Source organism: Rhyacophila brunnea, unplaced genomic scaffold (genome assembly GCF_057557595.1).
Source record: "Rhyacophila brunnea isolate RB1 unplaced genomic scaffold, BYU_Rbru_1.0 scaffold_19, whole genome shotgun sequence".
Lineage (NCBI taxonomy): Eukaryota > Metazoa > Arthropoda > Insecta > Trichoptera > Rhyacophilidae > Rhyacophila > Rhyacophila brunnea.
Genome location: NW_028232848.1, coordinates 2,952,290 through 2,972,302, shown reverse-complemented (window position 1 = coordinate 2,972,302; position 20,013 = coordinate 2,952,290). Strand labels below are relative to the sequence as shown.

General features: G+C 33.0%; 1 protein-coding gene across 1 annotated transcript in view; it reads left to right on the top strand.

Annotated features, from left to right (window-relative positions):
- Positions 1-20,013, top strand: part of Ptpmeg2 (Protein tyrosine phosphatase Meg2) — a 339,596-nt gene that overhangs the window by 56,798 nt on the left and 262,785 nt on the right. Inside the window, exons 3-4 of the mRNA XM_085946126.1 lie at positions 4,323-4,412; positions 11,551-11,691. Of these exons, the coding sequence (XP_085802252.1) occupies positions 4,323-4,412; positions 11,551-11,691 (231 nt within the window). The remainder of the gene's footprint in view (positions 1-4,322; positions 4,413-11,550; positions 11,692-20,013) is intronic.

Sequence of the window (20,013 nt, the reverse complement as noted above, 5' to 3'; positions counted from 1 at the left end):
TTCTCACTCGCACTCATGCATCGTTTTTGTTCAGGCCTTGGTTTTGTCATAATATTATATATTATGCTCAGAGAAATAAAATAAAGAGAGTGGCTATTGTTCGTCAAAATGAAGCCGTGTTTATTGCGTTTAACACACAGTAGAATCATAATTTTATTATTGTTAACGTGACTATGAAACGTTATACCATCATGATGCTTCTCAGTACGGCTACCTACCAAATTTAAACACAACATAGTTAACCATATTTTCTACTAAATTAACTAAAAATTATTGATTACATGTAAATTGTATGTACTGTGTAGTGCAATATTTCTTAACCTTTTTACATCCAAAATCAAAAAATGTTTTGCTGACCATCAACATTGGAATAAAATGTATATTTACACTATTTTTGAAACAATAAAATTGTCGAAATATAATACAACCCCACTTCAAATGTTGGGTTTCTAGATAACTATTTTTGAACTGCAGAAAATTTTTGCGGCCCACCCAAAAGTCTTCGCGAACCACCGGTTAAGAAACTATGGTGTAGTGTACTTTATATTTAATACAAAAACAATAAATTTCAGAAATATGAGCTCGCAGTTTTTATATAAATGTCATCATTCAAATCAATATTTACTGACGACATTTACAAAAAATATTTAATTCAGCTGTAGAAATTCTATCTTACTCTAACGTATATTGTGGAAATATAAGCATGCCGAATGCTTTCTCACTCGCACTTATGGTTTGTTTTTGTTCAGGCCTCGATATTATGGATATCTCCGACATATACCTATAATAAAAAATATTCTACAATGACCAGTGATTGCTAAGCCTTTGATGGATACATGCCGCACATTTGACTTGGAGACCAAAGACATTTGGCGAATAATCAGTATTTTTTGTATTTATTTGGTAAAGGAAGGCATTGAAATAAAGCCACAACAGAAACCTGAAAATATTAATAGGGACAATGGGCTATGTTTAAAAACATCATGCCTTTTGTTTTTTCAGTAAAATTTAATGCCTGGTCTACTTACTATCTATGATCTCAAATTATACATTAGGTAACCATCACATTTTAAGGATAATGCAGACGATAACCATAACCACTATGCGTTCTGATAAATGGCAAGCTAGGTGTTCATTCCACGGACAGTTAGGACATGGAGATTTGATGCGTGGATGCACAAGACTGCTTTCGGCCGCTACGGCAGCTATCTAGGGTAGGCTTGTATCGGAATATTAGCACTTATTGTAACAATTACACGTTATCCCTCTAAACAGTCAAAACTGTCTTATCTCGGTCTAAAATTTAGCATAGCCAAGAGAGGTGCTGTTGAAACATAGCACTTATTGTAACAATTACAATTAATTTAGTGTAATTGTTACAATAAGTGCTAATACTTCGATGCAAACCTACCCTAGATAGCTGCTGTAGCGGCCTAAAGCTGTCTTGTGTATAGAATAAATGCGCTAGCCTATATATAGAGGTTATCGTCAAGGCATGGTGCGAGTCGAATACTACAAGGTTCTAAGTGTTCGTCCTTGAAAAAACAAATCCAACAATGAAGTAGTATTCTAAGCTGCCTCATTGTTACTTTTGTTTCTCCAAGGACAAACACTTAGAACCTTGTAGTTCTCCACTCGCGATGGGTTAATAAGCGACGTTCGCTACTAACTAACCTAATATTTTTTAAGAATAAACCTTAACAACATAAACTCTTGAGAATGGTTTCTACGACGAGCCTAAAACACTGCGGAAAGTAATACACGACATCCCAAAAACAAAATACAATAGCTATCTTGTTTTCACTTAAACTTTGCTTCAATTATCACTTACACATTCAAATTATAATTGACGATTATTTTATAAACATCCTGAATAAAATTCTACTGTCAATTCATTCGTGATCTATCTACAAAGGATGCACTAATAATTTGTTATAAACATATGAAAATGTTTTTTAAATTTGTTATATATATTAATATATTATCTACAGAGGATGCAATGCAATTATGTAATTGTTAAAATAGTTTATTAATACTCAATACATTTACTTGGTGATAATTAATAATAATTTTTAATTTGTTATTGCTGTTTCACTCGAGGAAGGGAAAAAAAGCTGTACTTTTTGAGGAGGGCACCAAACATGGCTTATGTCATGTCGACGTTCAGGAAGGGGACCCACCTTAGGCGGCTCTCATATCAAAATTCGCCTCATTCGACGCGACCGAGTTACGAGCATTGTTGCACGTGTTGATCGCGCAGATCTACTAGCGTCACTTGCGACACTCGCGTATCGAAACGTCAAAATAATAATATACTCCATTACGCAAAATGTCATCGAACGCTGAAGCAGAGATTATTATACGTTGGTACCTCAGAAATTTAAGTAGAAGGCGAATATATTGGATTCAGTCATAATGTTGAAGCGTTAAGTGTTACTGACACTATTGCACGTCTATAATGCATGGTTCATTTTCGTAGGACACTCACGCATTCAAAACCAAATTTACTGTATTGGTGTATAGCCTATCGGAATACTATTTATTATCTGTTCTGTGGAGGTCGTCTATAACTATATGGATGAGATATCTGGTAATCAAAATGGTAATCGAAATTTATAACGTGGCTGTGTTTTTTTTATTCATTTTCTTCTGACATAATTTATCAAAACTGTGCAATCTTTTTTTTAATATATATTTAAGTAAAATATGGTTTCTAATGAATTTGCAATAAATGATATAAAGGTACAAAACACCACAAAAATTATTAAACGACTTAATTAAAATAGTAGGTATTACTAAAATAAACAATTCAAAACTATATTCTTCGATGTCGTGCCAAGTTTGGTGGTCTCTTAAAAACGTACAGCTTTCCTTTAAAAACCGTTGCTTACACAGTCAACTATAAAGGCCTCTTGGGTTCTGTGATGTAGAGATAGTCAAAATCATTACATTCTATAAAAACGCTCAGTTTATATATATATGTATAAAAAAGATACATTTTGATTCTTAAAATACTCGCTAGGTGTAAATGATATTATTAAAATCGTATTGTCTAGTTGAACATCAAAGTTTCATATTCTTGGCAACCAACGCTATCTGTGATCATTGCCAATTTTTTTTTTCACTCCTTTAATCCAACAAAGCAAAATGATATTGATAAATGAGTGACAGCATAATTGAGAGTTGCGATGTATGATTATTTCCAATGTTTTGCTTCCTATATTCTCATCTGTTCATAAAAGGGAAACCCCAGATTTATAATGTTCCCGCAATTTGATAAAATTACCATAATTTTATTTGTTTATCACACCAGCAATCCATAATATTTATAATAAACGGTGTTTGTCATAAATTAAGACTTTCACTGATTTTCCTATCGATGTTTGATATTATATTATTGACACTAGGTTCTTCTCTGGCACGCCCCGCTGCCTATAACGACAGTTAGACCCTATCAAAAATCTCTGGACTTAGAATTCTAGATGTACAACTCTGGTACGGTTCGGACATGGATATATTTCGAGGGTGGCGGTGTGGAGTTGTCACATGCTTTGGATCAGAATCTGTTATATTATGCAAAAAATATGGACTATTTATTGCAGAGGCTTCCGAACTTTTAGTGTTACATGCAACTTGTAATATTTTGTATGCGGGCGCATCGAAAAATGTCACTTTCTTTGATGGCTATTGACAGTTGTAGGAAAAAAATTAATTACAATTTTAACTGAATTTGAAATAACGCTTAACATGAATTTTGTAAAGACATTTCGATGCGATTAGTAATTGTATTATTAGCCTAATTGGTAAGATACCACCCAGACTGGGATGGGTATGGGTTCAAGCTGTATTCCCAAAAACTGAACAGAAGCGCTTTCTAAATTGCGTTATTGTTTTGGCAATCGGCTTTTGTATTTGAACTGACACCTGTTAATTATGGTAAACTTTTAGTACTTTAATATTAATACTATCTATGGTACTTGATTGAAAATACAAAAGCTAATTGCCAAAACAATAATGCAATTTAGAAAACGCTTTAGTAAGAATTGTAAGAACCGTTTGGTCATAATTAGACAGGACACATATAGCTTAGCGGTCAAAACACATGGGCTCAAATCCCAGGGGGCGTGTATTCGAATGTGGGTGTCATATTTTTTTCAAAATGTTTTCTAGTGGTTATATTATTTCTTACAGGTGTTTTCAAATTATGTATGTAGAATAAAAACAATGTTTTTAAATAGTTGTATTAGCAACGATAAGATGATATATCTATCATGTACATAATAATATGTATTAATAATGTATTTATTTCTTGTTTGTTTCAGCCTAGTAGAGATGGAACGGGAGCTGCTATTGCAGTCTTCACCGCACATCTTCACGTACCACAAGTGTCTTCCCATCAGACCACCTTACAGGTTAATTGATATATCATAACATTGTACTTTTTAATCCCGTCTATGGCAAGCATGTATAATACATATTGAAGCTAGATGGCGAATGAGAGTAGTTTTAAATGAACGACGTAATAGACGACATACTAATAATTAGATCTACTTATTGTTTGTGATTTTTTGTGATTGTTTATCTACTTAAATAATCATTATACATTAAAACTACGTTTACAACGAAAAGGCAAATTAAAATAATATATTCAAAATTGACCTACCACTTTTTTGGGAATAAGGCCGCCAATGCATATAAGTAATAAAATATCGTCAATTTGTTGAGTCTAGTATTCACTTATTAACATATATTTTAATGTATATTTGTCTTACTAAGGTTAAAAATATATATTAATAATATAAGAAATACATATTAGTAATAAAATATAAAAATATTTGTCGGAAGTTGGATTCGAACACCACGCCAACAGAACTTCAATTCAAAATTACTGCAGCCTTAGACCGCTCGACCACCGTGCTTATCGCGATGATGTGAAAAATTGTAATAAAATAGTAATGGTAACATTTTGCGTTACACTCGAATTTGTCCACACAATTTTAATATCTCGGCGAGCGGTAAAACATTTATACATGTGAAAAACGTGAATAAAGGGCGGGTACCTATTGAAATTTTAAAAAAATTTACACAAATTGGTTTGCCGCATATTATGTCAACGTGTTCTTTTACCTTTTCGAGAATGTTTTTTCTCCCTTGAATTTATAATGTTTTTCTTTGTTGTGAGACATTATATAAATAAAACAAAAAAATATCTAAAAACTTATGCAATCACGTTGTGTAACCTTGATCTCAAGCCCTGAAGACAGAGACCGATTTTTATAAGCCGGCATACACGTCATCACTGTTTTTTTATGAACGAGTAGAACTAAATTCCTAAATTTCCCCGCTTCAGCATCTTAACACTGCATTACATCCATCAATGCGACCCTAGTGACGCGATGACGTGTACGCCAGCTTATAGAAAATAGAAATCGGAGTCTATGTATATACTATACCTAATATAGAAAGGCACACGTGTCTCTGGAAATCATTTTTATGATCGCTAAGCATATTCATTGTATTGAATATGTTCAATATGTAATTTCAATTGAATTTTCAATATTTCAGAAGTGAATTGGGGGAAATAAAAACATAAATGGGAGTACAAGGAAATAGCGGGGAAAACGTGAATTCCGGGCACGTAAAATCGGGATTCACTTTAGTTTATTGTTTTTTTTTTTTATAAAATCACGAAACATAAGTTAGACAGGCAATTTCTTTTTAGTTATTCTAGAAATTATCATAACCGCATTGCGTGATGCATTTTTGCACAGTTGTCCATCAGGAGGCTGACTGTCGATCTCTTGGATAGCTAGTGGTTCCCTGAGATTTCACAAAAACAATCTGGTAATCACCTACTCATAATTAATTTTTTTTTAACTTCATTTTCATGTATTTGGACTCAGTCTATAGGACAAGGCTTTCTTTCTTGAACGCTTAGTAGATATTTCATAAATGATTCAGATTTTGAATTAGTCTCCTTATTCATGTATGAATGTTTTCATTGACATCTATGTTTTCAACCTTTAACATAGTGTATCTGGGCATTTTCGCCAAAGTTTGTACATTGCGTTTTTGGCATGTCCCATGACTTTGATTGATTTTTTCATAGTTATTATATTATAAAATGTTGGAAAGTTATGTACTTTTAACATGCAAATTTATTAATTTACTCTATTCAATCAGTTAAATACAACTATCTGACCTGTATATATTTTTAATTGATTATTTAGATCGAAAGGTAGTGCGTTTTTACCATGTCCCACCCATAAATTCAAATAAACAAAGTCTAATTTCGTCATTAATTTTGAGTGTGTAAAATTAAATTCGTAGTGTTTTCAACAGCTTACATTATATATTTTTGGAAAATATATAGTTTTTTCGTAAATTTGTACCAATATTGAAAAAAAATCACGTTTAAAGTGTGTCCCAGGATATTTGAAAAAGTGGAACTCCACATTCCGTTACCACGATTTTAGCATGAAGGCGAAAAATTTTCACTATAAATATGTTTTTTTTTAATGTAGCAACATTTTTGTATAACACTGATCGCCATGTACACTTTAAATTGTTGGTGTGTGTCGGTATCGCTATCGGAACAGGTTGCTTTCTGGGTTGGTCATTTAAGAAGTTCCACTACTGTTACCACGATTTATAAGGTAAGAAAACACATATTTCTATTTCACATACTACACATATTGAGCTTATCTTTCATACTACAGATATAATAAAACATATCGCAGGTTTAACAATAAAACTAAGCTAAATTTTGGCTTCAAACACTTCTGAAACAGAATCCGTTACTTCCATTCCGAAACTATATTGGTGGTAACGTATATGTGGAATGTAAAAGTAACGAAATGGCATGCATAAAGTTGGGTTTACAGTGTGTGTTTAGTTCTTCATAGATTATAAAAATTTTATTTTGTCTGTTCGTATGAAAAACAAAAATATTTTCATTAAAAAATATAGAAAATAACCTGACTATAATATAATAATATAATAAAGATTAAAAAAGTATGTGATATATCTGAATACGCAAAAATAGCGCACATAAAAGTATGGAGATAAAAAAAAACAACAGAAGGAAAAGAAAAAACACCAGACTGAAATAATTGCGAGACAGGCACTGGCTCTGTCATACTCTTTCTGTTATACGCCACCAAAATTTTAAAACTTCTCCATACATTTTAGGCATAGAAATTTATAAAAATGTATGAAAAAGTATTTTTTTGTCACGTTTAACAGAAATGTGTACTCGATTAGATTTAATACCTAGAACTGTAGGTATTCACGAAATGTCAGAAAAGTACGTCTTGATTACAATCAACCTGTATAGCTACATTTTATGTTGATGAATACAATTAAATTTCAAGACAACATACAGTCGAACTTGGTTATTACGAGGAAGATGGGACCGACTGAATTTGCTTGTTATAAGCGTTACTCGTTATATCAGAGAATAGGTATTTTTAAATGAGCATGTCACATTACACAAAAAGTCGAAAATAAAAAATTTGGAAACCATCGTAAAAATCCCCGAAACGAGCATGGCATTCATAAACTACAAAAGAAGTTGTTTATTGTAATTAACGCTGGTAGGTACCTACGGACTTCACAAACCTTGGATTTTTCAACCATATGCGTGGATACTTTTTTATTATTGTCGGTGAAACACCAATAAGGTAGGTACTTAGACACTTTACTAGTGTCATAAACGTAATCCGACCCCGGCGGCATCCTGTCCAATCGGATTTTATTGCTTAGGGTCGAAATGTTTTAAAACGGTCGACACATTAACAGTATTTTAGCTCGGTATATCCGATAAGTTGCTCGTTATAACAGTGAAAAAATTAAATGTATGGCGAAAATCATAAACCAATTGTCAACAAATGTTTCGTTATTACATCCGAGATCTCGCTATGTCCGAGATCGTAATAACCGAGTTTGACTATAATTATTTTCGTAAAAGTTATATACTCCGTGCCGCGCTAGGAACTCGCGTCTGAATCCCTTGCTGATTTTTTTTTCATATATTGTTAATTTGCTTAAAAATATTTTTTATCTGAGTTACAAATAATATAAATGCCAAATAAAGTTATGGTAATGTATAGTGTGTCAAAATTATTACCTACCTTATTTTACAAGTATTGTGAAATTTATTATAAAATATATCTATTTTAGTGATTAAGTTTGATTTGTTTTGTTATTTTGACGCACGTTGAATATTTATCTGTCTATCAAAAAATTCAAATAAATTTCATAAAACAAAAATTTGTTTTTATGGTAACATGTAACTTAAGCTTTACAAATTACACTCCGTTACCATTTCGTTCCATTCCGAAAATGTCCCCAAAAAAGTTGAACGTTAACTATTTTTCATTTGATTATTAAATAACGAAACTTATTTATTTTTCCAATAAAATTTAGTAAAAGTGATTATTGTCTTTAAAAAAATAGCAGAACGAACATTGATTGGTTTTTTCAAATACTAAAGGAAAAATGCTCTGCCATTATAGACATAGGGTAACGGAGGGGAACGAAATGTGCCCAAGAATTAAAATTCAATAATATTTTTTGACTATTTGTAGTTTTATTTTGAAGTGTATGGTTTTTTTAATCTAATAGAGCTCTTTTAAGTGATAAAAAGTGTTTCATTCATGTTTTAAAAGCTAAGTTTCGTAGTCACGGAACGGAAACTTATTATGCCCAATTTCATAATAAAAATGATATAAATATTGTATTAATCAATATTTTGCTGAAAAATTGCTATCACCAATTCAGTAATAGAACAAGGAATCTGCTAGCTATATAAAAATGGTTAATTTGAGTGAAAAAATAATATTACCCAAATTTCAAACATGTACAAACTTTGGCGAAAATGCCCATCTGTCAAATGACATTATAATAGTAAGTATCCTTTTCTCCTTCTTTCATGATATATATATCAGAGAACACAAAAATGAGGAAAGCGGATCACCCTCTGGGTGTGTGGCTGTAACAAGGTATAATTCTGGTGTCCAGAAATATGGGATAAAATTAAACTTGTGTTAAAGAATAACGTTATTTTTAATAGTTCTGCATTCAATATTGGCAATTTTTGAGAACATTCACTCTGGCTTTGTATTTTTTGTGTTTTATAACCGTCATTAAGTCCTAAACAAAATCTGGCTTCAAAGTATTAATCTACGTGGACTAGCTTTTGCATTTCTGTTTTATTAATCTGTTCTGAGGTATCTACACTAATCAAATATCTGTTATCAAAGAAGTATCGAGTATATCTTTGCTTTCCCAAGTAGCCTCATTGCTTACACCACAGAGGATGTCACGATTAAAAAAAGAATAATGTATTATTTATTTTACGTAATGGAAGGTAAAATACAAAAATAATTGAGTTCCTCACTAAGATTGTAAGTATTGATTCTTTACCAAGAATTGACTTCTAAGGTTATCTTTCTATAAAGCTGAACACTTAACATTTTTATCAAATAATTACTTATAATTTACAAAGAAATTATACTTAACTAATCAAGTAAAGCAGTTAAAATTTTACTGACCATGATAAACAGATGTTATTCTAAGAAGTATATTACTATCAGTTATTGGTAATTTTATAAAATGATTTGAAAAGATTTTCATGAAGAATTTTTGTTGTAATGTTTTTTTTGTGACTGAAATGATTTCTCATTATTCAAGAGCGCAAGGACAAAATGGCATAGTTTATTAGTATTAGTAGACATTATTAACTCAAAACCTTTAACTTTTCAGTTGTTTCCTCATCGAAATGGGGTATCGATATAAGCTGTGAAAATCAGCTAATATTATCCATATTTCGTTACAATCGCTGCGTTGCCAATATAGTTATAATATACACAAAATCAGCTAATGATTTCGTCTGATGCTGATCTCCGGTTTTTTAATTTACTGACTGTAGTTTACTTCTCGCGTTTTTATTTTATTTTAAACAAAATTATTAAATCCTCTCCAATACGTCTTGACAGAATGATTATATTTTAGTTCTAATAAAATTAACATCATCTTATTAACATCAGGTTTACTGGCCAGGTTAATTAGACAGGTAAATTCTTTTGGTTATGTAAAATATTCCTATTAGTGATAAAAATACTGCATTTTATCTTGTCAATATGGCCTTACCTAGGAATGCTTTGACACAATGTCACACACCCATTTACTAATTTTCCAATTGCCTTTTATTGCTTGATGATTCATTAGTAAATTTTCTATTGTCGTTTCATAAACAAGACAAACATTGTAACTTTTGATGACATCATACAGTGTTTATTACAAGAAACACATTTGATGCGAATATTGCAAAACAAAATTTAAAAAAATCAATGCCATTTACGGAGAGATAAGCTTACAATTTAATCTTTATAATATACTACTTCCAAAAAAGTTAACAAAACCATTGCATTATATAATAATATAATATGATAATTTTTAATTTACAATGTATGCATACTTTCATAGAATCTATTGCATTGTACATTTTACTTTGATGGGTCATAAACAAAGTTATTCATGGAATTTGTTATTAATTGTATTATGAAGATGATATTGAAGAAAGGTTACTGAGACAGATGGGTTATTGCAGACTCATTTATGGTAAGCTTAGCACTTGATAGGGCCACGCTCAGTGTGTCATTTTTACTTCATGACAAGAGCATGTAAAACATTAGGGCCCGGCCGGACAACGGGCCCCAAATCTCAGGCTGATAATTTGTGAATGAATTTTATATTTTATAATATTATTCTTCACAACCTTTGACTAATTACTGTGGAAACATAGAGCGGTTCTGCGCTGATGTTGTTGGTTCAGTCGCTTTCTTGATGGTGTCATTCCATGTGGACTGCGCACAGATCTCCCCCTTTCATCTCCCAAACTATTATTATACCGAATACAAAAACGTAGATTCAAACTATATTGTACGAAAATCTGAAAACAAATTAGAAGAATATCTCTCGATATTGATTTTGGACTTTTTTTGCATAATTTTGCCTTGGGGTCCCAATATTTTTAGCTATGCCACTGCCCAAACTGAGGTAAAAGCATCTTGCATTCCGGCACATAATATAATATAACTTTTGAAGTGAATTTTTTTGCACATGTTGGGTACAGCAATTTCGTCAGAATTAATCTGCCGCATGTGTATTATAATATTTTAAAATAGAAACATAATTTTTTAATGTTCAGTACCTAAATAATGTTGTTGAAAAAATTCTACTTCAAATCCCCATACATAAGTATGACTGCCATAGCATTTTTTCAGTTACCTATAGCCAATCCCCTCCAACAGGCACTCTTCGCCACTGCTCCAAGTATTACAGTAATTTTCTTGATATTAAGCGAAGGTTGATCAAATCCAGTTCAAAATCGCTAGATCGACATGACCAAATACTATCACAGTTTTTAACTTCAAGAATTCAATGCTTGATTATACGATTATTTTAGTTATGGCATATCCTCACAGTTACTGGGTGAACAATATGTGAGTTATTATAATCTAATCATATTTTTTTTTTTCGTTACAGGGTGTTGTCTACCAACTAGATGTAGCCCTCCAATCGGTGGAAACCCAGAGAGCCGGTTTAGTTTTTGTTTACGACATGTCCGATTCCAAGTATTCCAATTTTGACTACGACCTCTCCCAGAAAATACTGATGCTGCTCAAGGTAAGAGATTATTAATTATTTTAAATATTAAGTATTACCACCTTACTCTCAAGAGTAAAATATTTTAATTCATACAGCTTTCATTTAGGGAACAAGTTAGCGAGGAAACACACCATTATTTTCTTTTGTATCAGTGAAGTTGAGTGGAGTTTCACAAGATGGCAGTAGTGAATTATGTACTTTGTCATAAATTTTATTGAGGTAATTTATTATGCAGTGTTCATAATAATGTTTTAGGTTATGTTGTAAACCATATGTATTAAAATATTTACCCCCACAAATGACTTATAAAGTTTTATGTCCAAGGATGGGTAGATAATATGATACCAACTGTGGCAGTAATGAGTATGAGTATTAAAAGTGATGCATGCGAACAGCTTATTTTTTATGTTCACGCAGCGCCCTCGCGTCCCCTTCAAACAAACTGCATTCTTTCATAAACCGACGGATACAAATGAATTTTAAAAAAGAACTCTACCTACATTACAATGAGGGTCATTGCAAATGTGTGTTTGTTTTTACATGATTGTTCTCCTATTCTGTTAATGCGTCTACGTCTGGTATTTTTTTTTTGTTAAAATATATATTGTGCAATCTACAAGTATCTGCTAAATAAAATATTGCCTGGGCGCTATTTTTTTAAATCATAATAACAACCCCCCTTCTCTCACTTTTACAACAGCATAGTTTTTGATATTTCGATGGTTATTACTTATTAGGTAGGTACCGAATTTAAATTTCATCGTTCTAATTAAAGAAGGCGATCACTTCGGAATTCTTTTCTTACCCCAATTATTGGGTAGAAATTATTGTTTGTATTATTCATAGTAGATATTATAGCGGAATATAGTTTACTGCGTAATATTTTTTTTTTTTCGACCATGTCCGATCCTAATAGGATCATATGGGCCTCCACAGAGTAGAGGTTTGTATGAACAGATTTTGTTTTTACGAGAAATGGATGTCAGCCACTTGCTCAACCTATTAGGTCCATACCCTGACACACACAAATTGAAAAACAATATGTGTACTTGCCAGACCCAGGATTCGTCCCTGGGACCCACGGCATGATAGTCCAATGCTTAAGCCGCGCGGCCACCGTTTAACATTAAAATTGAAGATATAATACATGTGTTAATAAAATAATATTTTGAAAAAGAGTGCTACAACCATGGACATCTGATGTATCAAATATGGGTTTAGTATCAATTTTAACAGGTCAATAATACTCTATTATGGTATTAATATATTTCATGAGATCATGGAATGGTAATTTCCAAGGCGAGAAAAGATAGGGAATCATAATGACATACTTATACATGAAATACAATAAATTGAAAGTCATTAACTTTTTTTTGCTTTCTTTACAAAAAAAAAACTACCTATAGGATCATAGTTGAGAGCATTTTTATTTTACCCTTTTCAGATTTGCCCATTGATTATATTCCTGGTGAAATAAAATTCTACAATTCTCGAGAATCGAGAATCAAGTTTTCTCAAGATGAAAATTCTCTACTTAGTTGAAATGACTGTCCCAATACAATAGTTTGTAAACTTCTGCTGCTATGCAAATGCACATCCACAATAATTTGTTGGAAACAGTTTCCACAAGTCGAAACTGTAAAAAAATCCTCTCAAAATATGGGCAACACTTAGTTGCAACAACACACACATAACGCAAAAGAGCCTATTTCTTCCATATTCTTCCATTAATTCCAGCGTATTCCAGGTCGCATAGCTTCACCGTGGGGGTAACAGGTATGCCTCGGTCGGGTGGTATTGACTTCCGTAGTATGAAGTCAAAGAAGATGATGAAGAGAAATGGTGCAAGGACACAACCCTGTCTGACTCCGGTCGTGACACCGAACCATTCCGCTACAATTGAAATTGCGCTTGTCCAACCGCACGGATCGTTTGACTACTCTGTGTTGGGTCTGGTAGTCAGTTGTCAGTGTGTTTGCCTTTGGTGAGTATACACAGCGCCTGAAGATGCCAAAAGGCAGAATCCGGATCGCAAAAGACGACTCAAATGGAATAGTACAAAACTTAAATCTATCTTCCATCAAGTACCTTCGGTCGATAGTATTAATATTCTAATTATGTATGTTCAATAATTAGAATGTTACATTCTTAAATCTTGAGAATTATTCGTTGAATAAAAAAGTAATTAATTTAACATTATTAGCAAGTTCAAGGAAGCTACAACACTAAAATATCTTGGAGTGATCTGTGACGTCGGTTAGTAATTAATGTAATACCTACTTTGATTTAAAATTCAAAATCCGATAGCCAATAGTAGCTCAATTTAGAAAACTCTTCAGAGAGTACTATAAGAGCCATTAGTTAAAGTTAGTCGTAATTAAGTATGGTACCTTTAGCATAGTGGTCTATGTGCGTGGGCGCGAAACCCGAGAGATGCAGGTTCGATTCCTGCGGGGTGGGTGTATTACTTTTTTCAAAAAGATTTTTTCTTTTGGTTATAAATGTCTTTTCTCAGAAGTGTTTTCAAAAATATGTATGTACCAGTTGTTTGTTGACATTATTTTGAAGAAACTTCAACGTCAACAAACAGTAACCACGTGCGACTTGTTTATGAAAATTATTCACGCCAAGGTCATTTATTGTTGTCGCCTATCTTTTTCTCACATATAGTCCAGCAACTGTGACAGTTCTTGAATATAGATTCAACTAAAAAACTTTTCTTATGTCAATATTCCTTTTGGATTATTTTGTGAGGGAGCTCGCACAAGCAATCAACAATAATAATATGTACATTGCAATGAATGTTTACCTCACGAAAGATGTTGATTGAATAAGAATTTTCTTATACGCTGATGGAGGTTTTGCATTATATTATTTTGAAAGTGATTTAGGTTATTGCATATTTTTTTCTGTTGACAACATCAGAAAATATTCGTGTGATCCGTGACGTTGGTTATTAAATACTTTAAATTAGAATACAAAAATTGATCGCCTACCGTAACTAAATTTGGATAGCGTGGCAGTTGTGGCATAGTGGTAATGCAAAGGGCGGTATACCCAAGAGACAAAGGTTCGATCCTGCCGGATGTCTTACTTTCTTTCTAAAAAGATTTTTTCTATTGGCAATATTATCTCATGAGTGTTTTCAGAATTATGTATGTTTATTTATTACTTACATAATTTTTAAATTTTTCTCAATACAACTATGTTACAAAAAAGATGTTGCTACTCTGCCGTTTGAACATGCGCCGTTTGTGATTTTATATCTGAGTTACAAAAACTACACGAATGCCCGATCGCTTCGAAAACTTGTGCGTTTTATATTAGCGGCTTATGCATAGGCTTATAATGTCGTGGGTCCCAGGTTCGAGTCCTGGGTCTAGCAAAAACACATCATTTTTCAGTTTGTGTTTAGATGGACCTAATAGGTTGAGTATGTGGCTAACATCATTTCTCGTAAAAACAAAAATCTGCACAAATACAAACCCCTTACTCTGTGGAGGATCATGATATGATCATATTAGGATCGGACATGGTCAGAAGCGCCAAAAATGATATTCGTCCTTAGCTCATTCCAACTATATTCCATGACTGCAAACTGATTTTTTTTACAATGATACGTCGACGCTGTGTGCGTCGGTAAATTAAGTTACATAATGTGTTCCGAAAATGTCAACAAAATCACATTGACAAAGTCGACGTGTCGACAGTAGTGTCGAATTTATATGTGCGACCCACCTAAAGTACCTACTTGGCCAACAAAGTTGCACGTAATCCATAGAGCCGAAACACCAGAAACGTTAAAAATTCATATTATACATAATTTTACGTCATACCAAGAAACCGTGATGTTGATTTTGTGCATTATATCTATTATATAAATAAGTATCGATTCGAAATATACCGATGCAATGTTACAATTCTTGGAATGGTATTTCTTAACCTGAAAAGTCATTTCATTACGATCGTCGTCGCCATTGCGGGTCCAGAGAATTAGCTTGAAAAGCAGATCGCGCGCTATGAATAGTATGGATTATGTGAGTGATTGCAGCAACTTTTTGAACTATATACACACTTTAGATTCGTGCTGCGAGCTTCTAACTACTTTTTCCAACCGACAAACTTGCATCAACGCTGTGTGCAACGACATTAGGTTACATGTGTTTTATCATTTGCCAGGAAAATTACATAGACAAAGTCGATGTGTTGCAATTTTGTAGGTATACCAGTAGCGAAGGGTGAACCATAAATTGTGCACGTTAAATTTTGTTAGTCATACGTATTTGTTTTATTGAACTAAGACTACAATTTACAGATAGAAGATGGTGTTGATTAGTTTTAAAAACAAGTAAACCCTCCATAAACCCAAACCATACTAGTTTTGGTATACTTTGGGCGATACGACAAAATTGTGTACACTTTTTCATTAATAGGTATGGACTTATCTTTGGATTTAAGAATGCATATTACACATATTGTTAGTTCATTTTTTTTTAATTCATTTAGCCCTGTCTAAACCAAACTATAATAGATAAAAACTAGTATTCTATCTATCCAAAGTTATGTATGATTTAATTGCATAATTTTACATATTATGGCTTGGTTCCGCAGGGCTTAATTAAATTTTAAAAACTAACCAACAAGTAGCCAGTCCACAATAATGTCGAGCTGAGATAATGGCACTTTAGCAACAACATGATATTAAAAATGTATGTAAAATTGTAAATAGTATTTTATTTCAAGAATATTTTTTTTGCGGCTTGGCTATTTTCAACAGAACGTAGAGGAAACCTTCTCACATCTGATCTATACCTATCATATCTCATTTTTTATTTTTTGTGGACTGGCTACTTTCTGCATAACTATGTCCAATTATCATATTATCGTAATACTTTTTATACTGTGATGAGCTTAGTTCTAAATTTGAACACTGGACGATTTATAATGGTATATCTATAGTAATATAAATTTTCTTCGTCAGCTTCGTTGCTTCTTAGCTTCAGTTGCCGTTCCATGTTATATTATCATTTTTTGTTTTGCGTCGATATTATATACCGCGAGCTGTTTATTTATTGCGCAGTATTTTTTCTCTCCTGTTCCGGGAAATCTTTTCTGCGGTGGGGCGTAGTATTCTCAATAAAACAAACAATCCAGTTTATTTAATCGATCGGTATAAGTTGCGTGTTGTAGGCTCTTTTTCGCTGTAGGTATCGAAAAATCAATACAAACCGTTAAATTCAATGTCAGTTACTTATGTAACATTCATTTTTTATTATTTAAAATACGTCGATATTTTTTTGAAACCTCGGAAACATAATTATTATCATCGTTACTAAAGCGTCAAATATATTATTATGATGCCCGTAGCGTATAGATCAGCGATACTCAACCTGCGGCCCTTTAAGCTTTTATGTGCGGCCCGAAACATATTTATTATCAGGAATTTCGTATATCTTGAGATTCATTTCGACTTTGACGCACAGATAGTGACACCCGAAGAGGATTGTCATTATGTTCCACATCAGATCTGGTATAAGAGTGTTGCTATTGCACACGATTAATTAAAAAAAAAAAAATAACAAAAAATTTTAAAAAAATTTTAAAATCTCAAAAATGTTTTGTAAAAAGGGGGGGGGGGGTTTCATGATTTTTTTCGTCACACCAGTAGTGATGCGGCCCGCGTTACTTTACAAATATATGTATTTGGCACGAAGAAAAAAAAGGTTGAGTATCATTTGTATAGATAAATCCTTATACAGTGACACCATGGGTACGGTGAAAGTGACTTGCAGTTGTAGTGGTATTGTTTGCTACCATTGAAACAGGCATTGCAGTAAACAATTCCAATACACCTGATATTCGCCTATGGTGCCACTGTTTAATAATGTACTTATACGTTAATGTCGTTATTCTTGGTGTTTAAATGTTATCAGACTGATGCTCCCATCTCGTAGCACATTTTGAACCTTTAAACGAACTTTGTCAGTTAGCAAAATCTGCCGAAGTCATCAGAACAACAATGAGGTTACCTCACGCGTATCGCACTGCATAGACACCCGCAATGACTCAATTAACTTTTTTTTTATCATTTTCTACATGCCTACATATTTTCAACTCATTTCAAAATCGCGTGTTTTTTGGTTTTAACGATTGGCACCACCTATGTATTTTCTATAATAACGTTGTCCATTATCTATGGTCGGCAGGTTGGCTTCTGTTCAAAATATTATCTATGTATACAATCTCGCAAGTAATTTTAACTGTTTAAATTAATTGAAATTAGCATGAATAATGATGCACTCGTCATCATTTAATTTACAGAGATAGTGATCGTTCAAATTATGCTGCAAAATGACGAAACCATAGACTGAATTTGACGCCGTGACAGCGTGACAGTACGCGACGTGCATCATAGTGTAATTAAAGCATTATATTCAACGTGAGGTGGGTCCTGACCACCTCTAGGAAACGTCTTCTCGTCTCCATTATTTTTTCTGCACAGTTCAACTACCGCATTCTAGCCGTCACGACTCACATTTTCACTCATACATATTTTAATGTAAAGGAGCATATTATTTGGTGGTTGGTTCTTTCCCATCCTTGAGACATGGCTCACGGCCTGTCCAACGGAGTCACACCACTTCACATGTAAAACGACGGGCGATCATAGTTACAACGTGTACACTTTATGGTTATACCTTCCTCGCATATGGCGCCGAATTCCCTCTTAGTACATTATCTTCCTTTTAAAGATGCCTAGTTTCCTCTTCTTTACTTTTGATAAGGCCCAGCATTCCGACCCATAGATCAATGTGGGCATGATGAGGGTTGTGTATATCATACTTAAAATGCAATATGGTAAACCAGTGACGTCCCTAGACAAAATGCCGCCCCTAGGCAGTGCCAAAATACTGCTACATTTTTTTATGCAGTACTTTTTATCATCCGTTCATGACTTCAATATCTAAGAAATGTGTTGTATGGATACATTACTAACAAGATATATACCACTAAACTGAATTTAAATCCCATCTCAGCTTCAATAGACAATATTGCGAGTCTATGGTTTCAGATCGATACATTGAAAAATACACTTGACAACTTCCAAAACTCGCGAGTGACTGGCAAACATTTGAATAAATTTTAAATTAGGTATGCGTGTGTCATTGATGATTCACCAAGAACGCGACGTCCAAGGACAACGGAAGTAAACTAGATATCGCGAACCCGACAAAAAAATCATGTTAAAACTTTTATAGTAGGTACCTACCTAATTAATACATTTTGTTTCCAACCAGAGAGCTGATTTTTTTAATGGAAAGATATTTCCGTTATTAATGAGTTAAAGGTACCTATTTCTATATATACCTGATTCTCCTCGATTTGCCGCCCTTTGGGTAACTGCCGCCCCCCAAGCGACGCTCAATCTGCCTGCCCTCACGGAACGTCACTGTGGTAAACTGTTTGTAGAAAATGATGATAGTTGCATATATAAATAAATTATAATACTTGGAACGAAATATCTAATCGAAATTCTGCATTTATTGCAAAACAGAAACGGTTATCGCATTGCATTCGAAGATAATCAATAACTAGCACTACCATCGTAATCCGCAATTCAGTGATATTTTCTAGATATGATGCAAACTGCAGTAGGATTTGTTTATCGGTATTTTTCACGCGTTTTCCATTCACATTTGAATACAATTTTTTTTAACATTTATATCAACACATTTAAATGCATATTCTTAAACAGGTATTTGGACACAATTGTTTGCGGACATATGTATGGTATATTTGTGTGGAGTAGCCTTCACCAGGGTGTTACTGAAGTACCTATACATTTTTCAATGATGTGTTTGTAGTTATATAAACGCGCAAGTTCAATCAATAATTGGCTTCTACTTGAACATACATTATTATCATTTATGTACCAATAAATGTACCTACATACAGCAGTGGGTACTGAATGAAGTAGCTCGCGATGTGCCAAGGGAAATTCCTTCTAAGTCCGTTTCTTTTCTCGAAAGCTCTCCCGCGCCAACTTCCGAGCGATGTTTTATTATTTAAGTTTGAATTAGACTTTCGTTTTTTATGGGCGGGAAGCTTTCAAAAAAAGTTCATATCATAAGACTTTTCGTATCGTGGATATATTATAAATGACATCGTTAATATCCGTATTCATATATTTAATATGTACCTATTTATATATATATATATTAATTGACACCGTTATATGCTACCTTATTCAACATATATAAAAATGTCCTAATGTAGATGGGAAAAAATCGGCAAGAATGTGTATTTTCGTAATAATGACGATGTCTCGGTAAATCTCAA